This window comes from Nesoenas mayeri, assembly GCF_963082525.1.
Source record: "Nesoenas mayeri genome assembly, chromosome: 5".
NCBI lineage: Eukaryota > Metazoa > Chordata > Aves > Columbiformes > Columbidae > Nesoenas > Nesoenas mayeri.
In genome coordinates this window covers 294,303-312,073 of record NC_137548.1, presented here as the reverse complement: position 1 = coordinate 312,073, position 17,771 = coordinate 294,303, and the positions used below count along the sequence as shown (strand labels likewise).

Genomic DNA, 17,771 nt, shown 5'->3' with positions numbered 1-17,771 from the left:
GAAGCCTCTGCAGGTTAATTCCAGGGCTGGTCCTGGCCCAGTGTCACAGAGACAATCAGAGACAACTGGGAACCGCCCCTCCTCCCCATTTCCCTCCCCAGCCCCAGCTGGGGCACTTTTACACCTGGTTCCGTGGGCTGGTCTGCAGGCTGGTGCAGGGACAGCTGGCTTCTGTCACCCCGTGTCTCCGCTACGGCAGGCACGGCCCGTTGGCTGGTGCTGGGCTTCCTGGCCCGGGACACCGCACCGGCCGCGTGAAACCCAGGGAGGAAAAGCAAGTGCACATTTGGGATTCTGGAGATACCTTCAGTGCTCCCTGCGCCACGGGTGAGCCAGCAGCCCCTGCCTGCCTGGGACAGGGTCACCTTCGCTGCAACATCCACCGATCCACCGGGGCTGCAGGCGCTGTCACGGCAGGGGAGCAGGCGGGGTAGAGAGGGGCACCCACATCTCCTGGAGACTGGATTAACCAGGACAGTGAGAGACACGCCGAGCGGGGGTGACTGAGCGGGTGGCAGTGTCCTCGGAGAGCTGGCTGTCAGAGCTGCAACATGCAGCACTCCCCTGCCCGCCCCTCTGTCCACAAAAGGCAAAAGCAGCGGGCAGGATGAGTCCCACAGCTGCGGGTGCTGCTGGCGATGCTGCGTTCGCTTTACTGCCGAGACCCCAACTCGCACGGGCAGGACCTCCGGAGGAGAGGGAAGGACTTCCAGGAAATGCCCGCAGGCTGTGCCAGCCCGGGACAGGCTCCTGGCCCCACGCCAGCCCGTGTCCCGTGTGGCCATCGTGCTGCTGCTGGCAAAGCCTTCTGCTGTCCTGGGGCCTAAAACGACCCTTCCGAAAGGTCCTGTAGGAGAAGCCCTGGGTGCATCAGGGCTGGTGTACAGCACAGGAAGGTACACTGGCTTACCTGAAAATCACATCCACCTTGACTCACCTCTTGAGTAAGTTGTGGGTGCAGGCTGCTCACCACGAAGAGCTACCAAGAGGTGTCATTGCCAAACACAACAACAAGCTGATGAGACAAAATTGTTAGTGCTATACTTGCCCATTTAAGAAAAATGCACAACTGCAAGCCAAAAGGTTGAAATATCTCGTGTGGACAGAGCGGTGGAAGCAGTGGCATCGGCCATTCCCATCGGTCCGAGCTGTCCCCTCCACTGCAGGTGTTCCTGTCACCTCCTGTCGCATTGGTCCGAGCTGTCCCCTCCTCTGCAGGTGTTCCTGTCACCTCCTGTCCCATTGGTCCGAGCTGTCCCCTCCTCTGCAGGTGTTCCTGTCACCTCCTGTCCCATTGGTCTGAGCTGTCCCTTCCTTTGCAGGTGCTCCTGTCACCTCCTGTCCCATTGGTCTGAGCTGTCCCCTCCTCTGCAGGTGCTCCTGTCACCTCCTGTCCCATCGGTGGAGCCAGCGCAGGGCGATGTGCCACCTTGTCCAGGGCTCGGCTGTTCCCTGGGAAGTAAACTCGGCCGTGAAGTGACCCAAACCAGCGCAACCGTGACCTTTGGCCACGGCCACCCCCTGGGCTCAGACCAGGTGCTCGGGGCTTTGTCCCTCCACGGCCAGAGGTCCCACGGGTTTTCCTCCCGCGCGCTGCCCCGGGGATGCGGGTTCGTCCCCCTGTCCAGCCCGGGCGCTGGGTCGGCAGCTGGCGAGGCGGGACAGGACACGCAGTCCTGGCACCGCTGCCCACACACAAAACCTGCTTCTCTCCCACAGGAAGGGTTTGGTCCCAGCGGTGAATTACCCGCTGCCACCAGGTTTGTCCTCTGAGACAGTGACAGGACATCGGCTCAGACACAGACTCACATATTTTAAAATTCAGTTGGGTTTTAGGACTTTAAAGGTCAGACAGTTTTTAGGGATGAATACTCCTAAATAATGAAGATGAATATTAGACCACTTAGAAAAGAATGCATGTTTAAGAGCTGTATAATTACTGCCATTCAGAAGCGTGAGCACAGATGCGGCGGTGGCTATTGCAACCTGAAATATTCCAAAGGACTATATTATTCCCAGTATAATTGGAAGAAGGGGTTGCCATGTCATTACTCAACAGTGAGATGTCTGCACCAAGGCAAAGGACAGTAGCGTGTTGACGTCCTCCTTATCTCACACATTTTTTACCATCTGGTAGCCAGGGAAGGTCTCTTTAAGGAGCCCGTTTGACGAACGTCATCCAACGGCTTGTGCCAACACTGAACCAGTCACCTCAGGTCTTGTCTATACAAGATAGCTTATGGAACAAAATTTCTGCAAAACATGGTAACTTAGAGTGTGGCCCACAATCCAAAGATTCAAGTTTTGTCCTCAGCACGGTGCATCCCGGCTGGTGGGCATGCAGGGGGCACCCACAGCCCGCCTGCGCGGGTCCCAGGCGCCGGCGCCCCGAGCTGCCGCCCGACCCCACGGTGACGCCGGGGAAGGCGCCTGCTCCGCGTTTGCTCCACACGCCTTCCAGGGGCTTCTCCAAAAACTTGATTCACAACTTAGCAAACCTCGACACGGTGGAAGCTGGATTTCTAACTAACACTGAGCTGACAGGTGGAACTTACCTTGACAATTAATTAAAAAGATATAGAAAGGAATCGGCAAGGGAAAAGGAGCTCTGCTATGTGCATGAAAGCTTGAAATTGGAGCCGTTGAATGAGGGTAATAACATGATATTAACGTGAAATGAAATCCCGAGAGCTGATGCGGTCTGTGCAGCCAGAGTCCGGAGTTGCTGGTTTAATGAGGGTTCGGGCAGCTGCACAGCCTAACGCGGGCTGTCAAAAGGAAGATGCAGCCTCTCAGTTCTCCTTGTAACTCCCACTTCTGAGTCGCGGAGTCGCTCTGCCCGGCGGCTCTGCAGACCAAGGTTCATCCGCTTGCCCTGAGGAGGGTCAGTTGTCCTGCAGTTTCACCAAGGAGGTCACTTCAGTCTGCAATAGGGGAGGTGATGAGTTTGTGGACTCAATTACCACTAAATGTTTTATTGAAAAGTAGTTTGTTTTGGGCTCATCCCCTTCCAGAATTCAAACCCAAATTACACTGCACAGTAAAGAAAGGTAAGAGCAATATGTGCTGTTATTATAATCAACATAAAATCTAGGCTATGTGGGGCACCACAAAGATCCCCAGTCACGCTTTGTGAGAATAAGAGCGATGAGTCCAACTCCTGATCTAAATCCCTCTTTCCCACCGAAGGCTCCGTTTGGCCTGGCATTCCTGTGCACCGGGTGAAGCACAGACTGTTTATCCCCAGGGTCTGTGGGGCAGGACCAGCACCAAGGTTTCTGCTCATGCACGAGCCCCTGGGTGCCGGGCCCCACCGGCGAGCTTGGGGTCCCCATCACCGACCCCGGGTGAGCCCCGGCTGCCACTGTGCCCTGTGCAGCCTCCAGCGCTGCAGCCATCACAGGAGGACGCGCAAGAGGGAACGCAAAGGGCGAGGCTCCTGGCACAGCCCAGGCTCTCCTTGCGCGGGCGCCTTGTCCTGGGGAGACGCCGGAGCGTCTGCCGTGTGGGCAGAGCAGCGCTGAGCTCCGTCACCCGCGGGGACCGCGGGGCTGGGCAGCGCCATCTCCTGCCCTCCACACAGCCCGCCTGAAGCCAGCCCCATCAACAACAAACACTTACACTGGCTGTAATCTGTTCTGCAGAAATTATTTTAAAGCTGGTTGATTCCCTGTGGTTTTTGTAGAAGCTATAATTATATCTGTGAGCCATATGGGATTCTTGACAACGAAGAAAAGAAAAAAAACCAAAAACCCCTTGGTCCTGTTTGAGAAGCGAGGCGTGACGGGGGACCCGCTGTCTGGCTGGGCTGGCAGCGTGGCCGGAGGGGCTGGTGCAGCCACGGGACGCTGCAGCCCCGGCTGGTCCCCACTGTCCCCTCACGGGACGGCTGCAGCCCCGGCTGGTCCCCACTACAGCTGCAGCCCCGGCTGGTCCCCACTGTCCCCTGCCCCATGCTGTCCCATGATGGACTGACACGGCACAGGAGCTGGCGGCACACCAGTGCTCGGTGCTCTCCCGGCACACCAGTGCTCAGTACTCTCCTGGCACACTGGTGCTCGGTGCTCTCCCAGCACACCGGTGCTCGGTGCTCTCCCGGCACACGGGGCTGCAGGACCCTGCGGTGCTGTCACCCACCACGTTGCAGGGTCCCTGCCCAGCGCCGCGCGGGGCAGCCTGGCCCCAGGAGGGGGTTTAGCAGGGCCAGTGTTGCTGGAGCCCCAGAGCTTTCCCCAGAGCGGGCAGGGGTGGTCAGGTGCCCCCTCTCCGCCCCAAGCCCATGCCCTTGCCCGGCACCAAGGACCAACATCAGTGGCTTTGCTGCGGCACCGGTGCCTGAGCTGGCCGGTCGCGCGGGGCTGGGGCTGTGCCGGGCAGGACTCGCTGCCGCTCGCTGCACAGAGTCCCGGCCCCTGCCCGCCCACGCTGCAGGGACACGGGTGACCCGCCGTCCCTGCCGGGCACACGGAGCACACCGGCACGGGGAAGCAGCCCCAGGCACAGACCCCTGCACCGGGAAAACCCTTCGGATCAACCAACATGCCCACATCGTCATAGTAAAACATTTATTTGTTCAGGTGATATAAGCTACCACATTTACAGTTCGTGAACTCAGCACTGGCGACATTTAACATGACTTGGGACTGCAGCTTTTGCCACCAGATTTTTCACCATAATTTTTAGTTTTATAAAAACCTTGGACACCAGAAAAACAGGTATTTAGACTTAATGTGGCAGATGGGACATGGGCAATCTGTGAATGGGGGAAGAAAGTTCATCCCACGCAGCCAACCTCAACGGCCTCTCGGCTTTGGCTGCAGCTTCAAGTAAAGGTTTCGGCAGGTTGAGCGTGGTGCAACACATTACTCTTCGGTGAGTTGGAATCGTATTGTTTTCTGCCGAGTAAGAACGTCGGTGGCAATGTTTTCGGGGAGCGGAGGTGGGCAGGCGTCCTGCGGATCAGCCCCAGCTTCTGCGCAAAGAGACAAAACAGCGACAGTGAGGGGAGAAGGAGAGGGATCCGAGCCTTCCCCGCGGCCGGGGCCGAGCTGCCGCGGGGCCGGCGGCGCCGGGAGGTGCTGGGCAGGACCCGCCTGAGCCCGGCACCGCGCCGGCAGCACCGGGAGCCGCCCGCGGCTGCATCCAGCCCCCGCACCAGCACTGTGGGGACCGAGCCGGGGCACAGCCAAGGGGAGGAAGAGTCAGTGGCACCCAGCACCCCAGCCTGCGGCTGCTGAGCTGCCAGCCCGCGCCGCCGGCTGGAAGAGCTGGCACAGCAGCGCTGCTGCTGACAGGAGCTAACGAAAACCTCCCAAATCCCCAAAGCGGAAGCAGTAGGGCTCATTGTTGCAGAATCAGAGAGTTTTCCAGTTTCTAGATTTCCTCCTGCCCTCACTGAGGCCAAGCCTTTTTACATGGCAGGGACTTGGACCCTTTGCATATTTTCAGAGGTTTGCACAGAACTGAAACACCAGGACGGAGCCGTGGGTGGGCACGAATCCAGAACTTGCCTTGGTGAGGTTTACATGCAAGAGAAAATCGCTGCAGAGAGAATGTGCAGATGTTTAAGTGTGCTGCCCCGGGGTCCCGCAGAGTTTCCACCGCTCACGGCACAGCACGCAGCCTGGGGACAGCCGCACCGCCTCGCCGCGGTCCCACCGCGCCTGCGCTTGCTGCCGCCCCGGTGCGGCTCCACTTACCTGAGGGAATGCAAAGGTGCAGTTGTGGTATGTAAATGCAAACTAGACACCATGTTTAAATTCATCTCTGGTTTGCTGCGGGTCGCAGCTCCGGCTGCCCACACACTGGCTGTGCCAAGCCCGGGCTCACGTCTGCCGGTCCCGCCGCGGCAGCCCGGGCAGGCGGGTGCTGCCACGCCACCGCGGGCCGGGCCACAGCTCTTACTGGTGCTCATTTCCCTCCCCAGTGGAAATTTCCCCTGCAGAGACTGCGTGGCTCACACGCAAACCACAGTGGGTGCTCCAGAGAAGCAATCTGGTACTTGTATGTAAAACTGGCAGTCAGGAGGGAAACCAGCTCAGCACCCAGCCAGGCGCAATGGCTTGTTCTTGGTTTTCACGTTTATAAAAGGCAACTTTCAAAAGTGCAGTGCTCGAAAGAACCTGAGGTTCTTGTACCAGCTTGTGCTTGTACCAGCACAACAAAACAGGAGCTTATTCTGTTCATTCCGTACAAAGCTTCCAAGGTGGGGTCTCTGCAGCAGCAACGTGCTACGTTTGCTGTTTTCCCTTTTTAGTTTCCTTCCTTGCAAGCTAAGCTTCCTCCTTTCTGCAGCAGCAGCCTTCGCACCCAGCTCCTGTGAATAAATCAATTACACTGAAAGTCTACAGTCAGCAAGACCAGTAGGACTTGCCTTTTATTGGCCTGGTATTGCTGATGCCGGGGTGTCGGTGCTTTAACCCACACCCCTTCAGCCCCACTAACACTCTTGTCTCGTGGACACCTGCACTGTTGTGAAAGCGAGAGCGCAGCCGCGCTCAAACCGAGCCAGAGCAGGGCACGTTTTCTTATTTACAGAGCTGATTTAACCGGACGGTCACGGAAGGGAAGGGAAGGGAAGGCACGACTGCTGCCCGCACAGGGTGGGCTGGCACCAACCGGCCCCCCGGCAGGTACCCGACGGGAGACGTTTTCTGTAAGCAGGACCTATTAACTTTGCCACGGTTTGCTTCTTTTAAACCAGAACTTTGGCCAATATAAGGATTACTAAATTACCAGGAAAAAGCGCGGTGTGATTTCATGGCTGTTGTTATTGCTGCTTTAGGAGAGCAATAGCACATCCCTGGTTGCAAGCAGCACCCTAGAACAGGACAGTAAATGTTCCTGAGCCATTGCAACGCTGACAGATGTTGCCACTCTGTGAGCGGCACATCGAGACTGCAGCTCCTCTCAATTAATACGAGAGAAGCGATAGTGAGTGATAGCAGCTGTGGCCATTATTTCTGCTGGCTGAATCAATTACTGGAAGAAGCATCGCAGCGCCTCTGTGTGCAGGGGCCCTGGTGGCTCCGGGTACAGTTTCGCAGCAGCACAGGAATGGCTACGCTGCACTTTCTCGAGGGCGCACAGCGAGCGCCGGCTGTGGCAGGACTGTCGGCTGGCACAGCTCGGTGTCACTGGCCAGCGCATGATGCTCAGCGCCAGGCGCACACGGAGTTACTGGGAGACGCGTTGTGCAGTGCCAAAGCAGCGACCAGCCGGGCTCTCGTGGTGCCGGGAGGCAGGGGTGTCCGTGCTGCTGGCAGCAAGCGTCCAGCCTCCACAGCTCTGCCGCCGGCACGGACAAGCCAGACCTGGGGAAGCACCGCGGCAGGAGCACCCACAGCAGTGCAGGCAGCACCCACAGCAGTGCAGGCAGCGCCCACGGCAGTGCAGGCAGCACCCACAGCAGTGCAGGCAGCACCCATAATAGTGCAGGCAGCACCCACAGCAGTGCAGGCGGCACCCACAGCAGTGCAGGCGGCACCCACAGCAGTGCAGGCAGCATCCACAGCAGTGCAGGCAGCACCCATAATAGTGCAGGCAGCACCCACAGCAGTGCAGGCAGCACCCACAGTAGTGCAGGCAGCACCCACAGCAGTGCAGGCAGCACCCACAGCAGTGCAGGCAGCACCCACGGCGGTGCAGGCAGCGCCCACAGTACTGCAGGCAGCACCCACGGCAGTGCAGGCAGCACCCACAGCAGTGCAGGCAGCACCCATAGTAGTGCAGGCAGCACCCACAGCAGTGCAGGCAGCGCTCACAGTAGTGCAGGCAGCACCCACAGCAGTGCAGGCAGCACCCACAGTAGTGCAGGCAGCACCTACAGCAGTGCAGGCAGCACCCACAGCAGTGCAGGCAGCACCCATAGTAGTGCAGGCAGCACCCACAGCAGTGCAGGCAGCACCCACAGTAGTGCAGGCAGCACCCACAGTAGTGCAGGCAGCACCCATAGTAGTGCAGGCAGCACCCACAGCAGTGCAGGCAGCACCCACAGTAGTGCAGGCAGCACCCACGGCAGTGCAGGCAGCACCCATAGCAGTGCAGGCAGCACCCATAATAGTGCAGGCAGCACCCACAGCAGTGCAGGCAGCGGGGACTGCTGGTCCAACACATGGGAACACGCTGGCAGAAATAACCCACATTGGCACCCAGAGCGGAGCAGTACCATATATTCACTGTATAGAACATGCCCAGAACACAAGTGGAAAGGCAGCACAGAAAACAACTAACACAAAAACTTTTCACCCAACAAAGCCCTTGCTTCTCTATCCAGATGTTGTTTGTACCAGCCCTCTTTAACACAACACATACACTCAGAGTAAAGGATGAGGAAAAGGTGTGAGAGGAAGCGTGTGCCAGCAATTTTAATAAGAGTAAACAAATTTGTGCAGTAGCTTCTCCTCTTCCAGTGCTTGTGAAAACAGACACCGTCTCACGGCTAAAAGCTCGGTCAATCTGCTTTGGAGCATCATCCCCTCAAGGAGCAGAGGGTGCAGCCAGGGCGGCACAGCCCGGCCAGCCCCAGACACGTCGCACCCCGGCACCCCCCGCCACACGGGACACTGCTCGCGCTTGTTCAACCCACATTTCGTTTCGGAAGCACCAGAAACATCGCAGTATTGCACTCCGAACACAAACACACCAGCGTTACTCTGATCAAGGAGCATTGCAGCACTTTCTGCTTCCAACTGTTGGCAACCTCTGGTTTTGCAGAACAGAAAGGACAGAGAATTTCCTCCTTCACAAGGCTTCCCACACTTTGACTGAATTGGGCCTGAATGAGATGCAGGGTCCTGCTGCAGTTACTGTGGTGGAAATGGCAGGTTTCATGCCCAAGGGACGTTCCTCTCTGCCCGAGAGAGAACGCTGCACGAGCCGAGCCCTCCGATACCCGGGTTTAACTGTTCTACGCTATCAGCAGAGCATTAAATCAAACGCAGCGACATATGGTCCTTCTAAGCTGCTTATACAGATGCGCTGTGGACAGAACACTCAGCTTCGGTGTTTAGAAAATGATTCTTTTGAGTAAAAAATTAAAAATATAAAAATAAAACTCCCTAAATCCCCCAAAGATGTTAATATTTTAGCACTTTCACAAAACATTAGACACATTTACGTCCAATTTTAGACAACATATAAAGCTTTTTCATTGGAAGTTTTTAAAACACACAATTAAAACGAACACCTCTAGAGCAACCTCCGCAGCCCCGCGCCCCGGGGAGGCCGCGCAGCTCCGCTCCTCGCCGCGGCACCCGCGGCGTGTCCCACCGGCACCGCTCGGACAGGCGGCCGGAGCCGCTCTGCTCCGACAGCCGCTTCCTGCGCAGACAGCGCCCGGCAAGAACGAGGACTTACAGACACATCTGGGGAACTCGTTTTTAACTTTTCCAGCAGGAAGGTATTCTGAGGCTTCATTTCCTTTTGGTCTCTGTGTTTCCCAAGGGAAGTAAAAGGACTTCGTAAAAAAGAGAGACCCTCTTGTTTTTGTGTCCTTCACGCCACCTTCACCCAGACTCTGCTTTTCCACAACAGGCAGTAAAACCGCCGAGAGTGACCCAGGGTGGCCGAGAGCAACAGGGTCACCTTGTGCGTGTCCCCCCAGAGGCAGAGACACAGGGCTGCCAGGGATGCGGCTGCCAGGGATGCGGCTGCCACGGGACATTCCTGCCATGGGACATTCCTGCCATGAGATGCTCCTGCCACAGGACATTCCTGCCACGGGACATTCCTGCCATGGGACGTTCCTGCCACGGGACATTCCTGCCATGGGACGTTCCTGCCACGGGACATTCCTGCCATGGGACGTTCCTGCCATGGGACATTCCTGCCATGGGACATTCTTGCCACAGGACATTCCTGCCACGACTGCTCTCAGGCCAGCCGGCTGCCCTGGTTAGAGCATCCTCAGGCATCTGCTTGGGTTACACTGCCCTCGAGTACAAGCACATAGAGTGTGAAAATTAACTATTCTATCACTCTAATGGCCACAAAGCCCATATCAAACCTATTATTTGGCACCTGAGAATGCACTAACATTGCAGAGTTTAACTGTCTCATTTAAACATGATGACTGTATAAGTTTAATTAATATTAATTGTAGACTTTTCTTTAGAATACGCAGAGCAGCAGAAGCACGTCCACCATCCTCACGTGGGGTTTTCAATTGCTATTGCCTATTGCTGTGTGTTACGTCCTTACATTATTCTGAAATTATTCTGTCCCACAAGGCACCACAATCAAACAGCAGGTTAAAGATGAGACCATCTTCCAGTCCCTTCACTGTGCATGGGGATTAAAGAGAACTGGAACAAACCATAGAGTTCACAGAAAATATGCCCAAAAGGCCTAGGAAAGGAGATGGCATTGTCACATCGCTCACCAAGAGTTGCTACAGCTCTGTACCAGGGGTAGACCTGCTGGCCCCGCTCGCTGCCCCGCTGGGCTCGCACCCCTGCACCCCGAGGTGCCGGCACTGAGCCCCGAGCTCGACCAGGGCATGTTTGCTGCACCCAGAGCTTGACCAGGGCATGTTTACTGCACCCGGAGCTCGACCAGGGCACGTGCTGCTGCCAGGGAGCTCTGCAGGCTGCGCCGATGCCCTCGCTGCGGCTGGGGCGCGCGGCTGCTCCCACGTCAGCCGCAGGCTCCCCTGGCCCGCGGGTCACACCGCCGCGCACCCGCGCCGCGGGGACAGCACGCCGGGCACTGCCTGGGCCCGCCAGCACCAGCCCCAGCCAGGCAGACCCCGGCAGGAGCAGAGGGACCCTCCATCCCAGCACCTTCCTCCTCCTCCTCCTCCTCGCCCCCGTGGCGGGACCCACCAGGTGGCACCCGCGGGCCCCGGGCAGTCACCGCGAGGCTGGCTGGTGTACGGAGTGAATATTTTATTTTACACAACATAACAACACCGCGTTGTTGTTTCTGTACAGCATCTGCCTAAAAACAAAGGCAACACCATTGTCACGGAAAAGAAATATATAGTCTGACCATTTTTAAAAATAGCATTTTACTGATTGATCCAGAAGTGGTTATTCGTTAGTTTGGAGGAAATTTAATTTCCTTTATAAAAGGCTTTTTCTGTGAAAACTCTCTCTTTTGTTTTCTGCTAGTGCAGAACCAGGAAGCCAGTCCTAGAGCAGGGAAGGCACTGGTGCTGTTTCATGCTCTTTTCACCCCTTTATCTTGGTTTTCCTTTTTTAAATTTTTTTTTAAATCTCTGAATGTTGCCTTCGGTTTTGATATTAAATAAAATCAAATGAAAACTAAAGAAAACCCTGTGTGCACTGGGTGGCTTATACAGAACCCCGCATGAACAAGCCATTAATCAGCGAGACAACAGTGGACTTCCAAATCCAGTTCCCCAGGAGAGGGAGTTTCACACAACGTTTGGTGATTTGTTTGTCATCAAAATAAAAACTAAAATTAAAAAAAAAGGAAAAGAAAAGAAAAGGTCACACAGTGCTTTCCAATATCCACTCAGAACTGGAGAAAGTTGCTTTTCCGCTATCCGCACCAGAGCTGTCTGAGCGGACCAGCATCCCGTTCATGGACATGCTCCGCTTGGAGCGCAGTCCGCCCGCGGCCCGGGACTCCAGCAGCTCGCCGCCCAGGGACAGCCGGCGCTTGGCTCGGGACGCGTCGGCCGGCAAAGTGAGGAACTTACTTGGCTTTGATTGTGCTCTTTTGTACGTGGGGGCCCCTGCGAGAGAGTCCGGGGGACGGTTAGCTAACTGCAGGGCAGTGGAGTTATTTCTGTTAGTGTTCTGGGACTCGATGCTGCTGACAGCTTCGCTCTGCAGCTCGCTGCTTGGCTTTGGCCCCGGCTTTCGCTTCTGCTTCTGGGGCGCAGAAGCGCTGGAAGTCCAGGCGGGAGGCAAAGCGGAGGTAGAGGTGGCCGAGTCCTGGCTGGGGCCGCTCTCCGGCGGCTGCGTCGCGCCGTCGCTGGCAGCCTTGCAGCACTGGACGCCCTCCTCGTGCCCCACAGCCTGCTTGGACACCGACTGCGACAGCACCCCGCTGCAGCCCTGGCTCTGCGCCCCGTTCGTCTGCGAGTACACGTTGCTGACCTTGGTGGCCTTCTGCTGCCCGTTGTTGTTACACACCTTGTAGCGGATCATGAGGATGATGATGAACACGAGCACGGAGGCCACGATGATCCCACCAATGATGATAATCATGGTCCCGCCCAGGAACTGGGACTGCATGAAGTGGCAGCGCACGTAGTCCTGCTCGGTGGTGAACTGCGTGCAGCCCACCACCCTGGTGGCCGTCAGCGAGGTGATCCCGTCGTCATAGATGGCCAGGACGCACAGGTCGTATACAGTCCCAGCGGCCAGGTTGTTGACCAGGAAGGTTTTGCTTGTGGGAGGTATCATTCTGGGGAGAAGGAAAGGAGTGTGAGTGACCCCGGCAGAGCCGCAGCCGCCGCGGTGAGCACCGCCAGGGCTGGGGTCCCCGCTGCGCCGCCCCGCGGGGCTGCTCGCCGTGCCCGCAGCGCCTGCCCTGCCTCGGGGCGCAGCACTCGACACCTGGCACCCCGAATGGCAGAGCCCCCTGTGAGAGCGACCGCGTCAGAACCTAAAGGAAGTTATCAAGCAAAGAGAGTTTACAACAGTGTGATAGCTGTGACAGCGGCAGCACAGCACCTCTGCACTCCAGCACGGCAGCACAGCACCTCTGCACTCCAGCACGCCAGCACAGCACCTCTGCACTCCAGTATGCCAGCACAGCACCTCTGCACTCCAGCACACCAGCACAGCACCTCTGCACTCCAGTATGCCAGCACAGCACCTCTGCACTCCAGCACGCCAGCACAGCACCTCTGCACTCCAGCACGCCAGCACAGCACCTCTGCACTCCAGTATGCCAGCACAGCACCTCTGCACTCCAGCACGCCAGCACAGCACCTCTGCACTCCAGTATGCCAGCACAGCACCTCTGCACTCCAGCACGCCAGCACAGCACCTCTGCACTCCAGCACGGCAGCACAGCACCTCTGCACTCCAGCACGCCAGCACAGCACCTCTGCACTCCAGCACGCCAGCACAGCACCTCTGCACTCCAGTATGCCAGCACAGCACCTCTGCACTCCAGCACGGCAGCACAGCACCTCTGCACTCCAGCACGGCAGCACAGCACCTCTGCACTCCAGCATGCCAGCACAGCACCTCTGCACTCCAGCACGCCAGCACAGCACCTCTGCACTCCAGCACGCCAGCACGGACATGCCAGAAGTGCTGCGAGGAGCGTGTTTAACCAACACCTCTACTCTGTGTTTTCACAAAGCCGGGAGTGCTCAGATCCATTTAACTCATCTAACTTTACAACCTTCCTGCCAATCAGATTAGTTCAGAGGATTAGAGGTCCATTTGGATTATCTAAAAATAACATCACTCAACCTAATTTCTTTATTTGTGAGCAGAAGAGTGCAGGAGCGTTTCCGAGGCTCGCGGCGCTGCTGCGCGGCAGGGCTGTGCGCGAGGCTGCGGGCCGGGCGGCAGGGCAGGGCCCGCAGGGCCGGGATGGGCGGCCTTACCTGTAAACAAGGGAGTCATCGTAAGTACCGTTGTACTGGATTTGGAACATACGGATCCCAGGTATATTCCTCTGAAAATTGAATTTCAGCAGAACGGTAGAGGACGTTGCTTCCGCAACAACCACCTTCTTATCCTGGCTGACTTTAGTATCCCCGTTGCTACTGCTCGCGTTGGAGCCCGACTTGGTGGAAGTGGAGATGTCCGAGGAGCCGGGGTCGGGCTCGTGGATGTGGTTCGTGCTGTTCAGCAAGTGGGGGAGTTTGATTATGTGCAGGTCCACCGTCTGCGTGGCCTCCCCCGCCGGATTGGAAGCAATGCAGGTGAAGGAGCCCGTGTCCTTCACCGTCGTTATAAGGATGTCGAGCGTCCCGTTGTCGTACACCACCGACCTCGTCGCATTTGAAATCAGTTTGCCCTCAGGTGAAATCCAATGAATCGCGGGCTCGGGGTCCCCGCGGGCCTTGCAGCGCAGGGCTGCCCGCTGCCCCTCCAGCACCCGCAGCTCGTGCGTGTGCCGGGTGATGAGGGGCGGCTCGCACAGGAACTCCTCCTCGGGGATGGACCAGAAGTACCGGCCCGACAGCAGCGTGGGGGAGGCGCAGGTCTCCAGGTCGTCCTCCCTCGAGAGGCGCCGCAGCCACAAAAGCTCACAGTTGCAATGCAAAGGGTTCCCACCAAAGCTCAACGCGAAGGTCGAGGGGCTGATAATTCCTGAGGTTGCCAGTACCTGAGCTCGCTGGAAGAGAGGATCAGGCGGTAGCTTCTGCAGTTTGTTAGACGTGACGTCCAACCTGGTCATCTTGTGGAGGTGGGAGAAGGTCCCCTTAGGAATATGGTCAATCATGTTGTGGTCCAGACTGAGAGTGTGCAAACTGACCATCTTCTCCACTGCATCCCAGGGGATGGTTTCCAGATTGTTGTAAGACAAATCCAATTCCTCAAGAGCTAAAACATCATCAAAAGCTGTGGAAGAAATTAACGTCAGCTGGTTGTTGTTAAGTATCAAGTGGTGAAGATTGGAGAGTCCACTGAACATGTCATTGGTGATCTTAGTCAATCGGTTGCTGTTCAAATGCAAAGCCCGCAAATTGCGCAGGTCGGCAAATGCGTGAGGTGTAATAAAACTGATTGTATTCCTGGACAGCGTCAGGTCCACCAGGCTGGTCATGTTGGCAAAGTCTTTCCTTTTAATGTTTGTAACAAAGTTGTCTGCCAGCCGCAACTCCACGGTCCTCCTGTCGATGTTGGGAGGAACGAACAAGAGCCCTTTCTTGGCACAAAGGGTGGCAAGGTTCGGAGACAAAATCTGGCAGACGCAGCGCTTGGGGCAGATCTGAGCTCTCACCGCTATGCCAATGAACAGCAGAAACAAAAGCAGTTTTTCCATTGTAGATCCGGTTCAAGAGCCTGTAAGTGAGAGCAAATGTGTGTCAGTCTCTGCAAGATAAGTAAATCCCACATCAAGCAAAGAAAAACTGCCTGTGGTTAGATAATGAAACTGAGGTTCAGGCAACAGTGTGTCATCCTCATCTTGTTACCTGATGTCTCGATCATTCTCCACATCCTGACATAAGAGCTCCTGTACTCCCGCTCAGAAGAAAAATGGAGAGATACATAAGATTGCACACACAGACATACACAGACACCCAGACACTTAATACGAACGACAAAGCAATTTGGGAGCAGCTGGTGTCTCCGCACACGGGGTCAGCGGTGGCTTTCGGGCCCTGCTGCCAGAGCACATCCTGCCGAGCAGCACCCGGCTCCCGGACACGCTCCCGACCTCGGCCCTCGAGTCACTTTGCCATCGTGCCGTTTACATACCAACAATGAGGGATGTTTCCTGTGTGCTTTAATTGCTAAGCTAAAACTCTCAGCGACCTCTAAATCATGGCAATTCAATGGGTTTATAGCCATCTCCACTTAACATTTAAGCTCTTAATGCTATTCTCAGAATAAACTCAGAAGGAGCTAATTTTATGTCACTCAAAGACAAAAAATGCAAATAAAAAAAACCCACAACACCAAACAGGAAAAGCCCCCACAAAAACAGGGATCTAAATAAAAATGGAACACGGGCTAATTTTAGATCATCTCTGTTTTCCCGGCCGCCGCAGCCAGCAGCGCCGCACGCACTCTTCCCCCAGAAAGCCTGACAGTTCAATTAGCCTTATCTCTTACATCGCCAGATCGGGATCCTCACAGAGGATGGAAACAAGGACGAGAACAGCAGTGCCCACACCAGCTAAATTAAATCATCCATCAGTGACTACACCACGAGAGCCACAGCGCCTGCTCCCGTGCAGCCCCGCGTCTGGGCCCCTGGTGCGGGTGCCGGGCGGGTGGGTCGGTGGATGGTCCCCCACGGAGCGGGTGGATGGGTGGGTAGGTGGATGCTCCCCCACGGAGCCGGTGGGTGGGTGGGTCAGTGGATGCTCCCCCAGGGAGCGGGTGGGTGGATGGATGCTCCCCCCTGGAGCGGGTGGGTGGGTAGGTGGGTTGGTGGATGCTCCCCCATGGAGCGGATGGATGGGTGGGTGGGTTGGTGGATGCTCCCCCACGGAGCGGGTGGGTGGGTGGGTAGGTGGATGCTCCCCCACGGAGCGGGTGGGTGGATGGATGCTCCCCCATGGAGCGGGTGGGTGGGTAGGTGGGTTGGTGGATGCTCCCCCATGGAGCGGATGGATGGGTGAGTGGGTTGGTGGATGCTCCCCCACGGAGCGGGTGGGTGGGTGGGTAGGTGGATGCTCCCCCACGGAGCGGGTGGGTGGGTGGGGGCACAGTCCAGCTGAGAAGCACCTTCGTGTCTGAGGGAACCTGTGCAGCCACGGACCCCAGTGGGACTCCGCATCGGAAATGAAGCACTCGACTCCCTTTGGGACGGATAGAACTATATGTGTACAGATCAGATTACTCAGACACATTACCATCCCAGAAATGTACTAATGAAGCTCATCTAAAACAAAATAAAGATTCACAGATAGCCGTAAGCAGGAGTCTTGAATTGTCATGGATATTTAAAGATGTATAACGTGAGAATAATGACTGCTCCTACTGCCCAGTCTGTCCGTAATCCATCCACAGTGCCACGCAAAGGAAGAGGAGCCGACATAAAGTTGCAAAAAGGGTGAATGAAAATATCAGCCTCTAAATCCTGCTTTTCAATTTATGTTTTTTCTAATCCTTCTGGAGACTGTGGGTTTTCATGACTACTGATTCCAGCTCTTAAGTCCACATTGGAGTAAAACAACAAAAACGAGGTCTTTGACTGGGTATGGCACTGCAGGCATGGGCTATCACTGCTGGAGTGCTGGGAGCCATCCCAAAGCCCTCGGGCATATCTGGAGTGACCCCAGTCCACACGGGGCACAGCTGGAGCGACCCCAGCCCATGCAGGGCACAGCTGGAGTGACCCCAGTCCACACAGGGCACAGCTGGAGCGACCCCAGCCCACTGGAGGCACAGCTGGAGTGACCCCAGGCTACGCAGGGCACAGCTGGTGTGACCTCTGTCCACACAGGGCACAGCTGGGGTGACCCCAGGACATGCGGGGCACAGCTGGAGCAACCCCAGCCCACACAGGGCACAGCTGGAGTGACCCCAGCCCATGCACAGCACAGCTGGAGCAACCTGCACTGTGCGGGGCACAGCTGGAGTGATCCCAGGACACGCAGGGCACAGCTGGAGCGACCCCAGCCCACACGGGTACAGCTGGGGTGACCCCAGGACAGGCGGGGCTCAGCTGGGGTGACCCCAGGACATGCAGGGCACAGCTGGAGCGACCCCATGGGCAGAGCAACGCCAGGGCCCCCCGCTCAGCACCACCTGAACACCCCACAGGGCCCTGTCTGGCAGTGGGCTGTGACAACAAACTACCACCACCAGTTCTAGTAACAAACTGAGGTCATGTAAAGAGCTAATGAATTTGAAATTTCTGCCTGGAATTGATCCATGGGACACGGGAATTAAATGTCATGTACATCAGGCTGTGATTGCTTCTTTTCCAGAGGTGTGTCTTGCCAGGGTTTTTTGCCCCTGTCTTCTTCGGGAGCAATGGGTTTTGTGGTGCTTAGTGCAGCATCTGCCCAAGTGTCTAAGCTACAAAGGGTCATTTGCATACTGTGAATTACATAACACACGGAAGCAGCGGGATCCAGGAGACAGTAATTAATTAGCAAACGATTTCCACTGCATCCGATTCTGTTCAGATGGGAGGTGCTGCACAAAGTCCAC

General features: G+C 56.5%; 1 protein-coding gene across 1 annotated transcript; it reads right to left on the bottom strand.

The window, feature by feature from the left end:
• Window positions 1-11,141: 11,141 nt before the first annotated feature.
• LRFN5 (leucine rich repeat and fibronectin type III domain containing 5) lies at window positions 11,142-14,925 on the bottom strand (the record flags this gene model as incomplete). The annotated part of the gene is made up of 2 exons (XM_080345821.1): window positions 11,142-12,378; window positions 13,538-14,925. The coding sequence occupies 2 exons, from the start codon at window positions 14,923-14,925 to the stop codon at window positions 11,454-11,456; spliced, it is 2,313 nt and encodes a 770-aa protein (XP_080201947.1). The 3' UTR covers window positions 11,142-11,453.
• Between the last annotated feature and the right edge of the window lie 2,846 nt (window positions 14,926-17,771).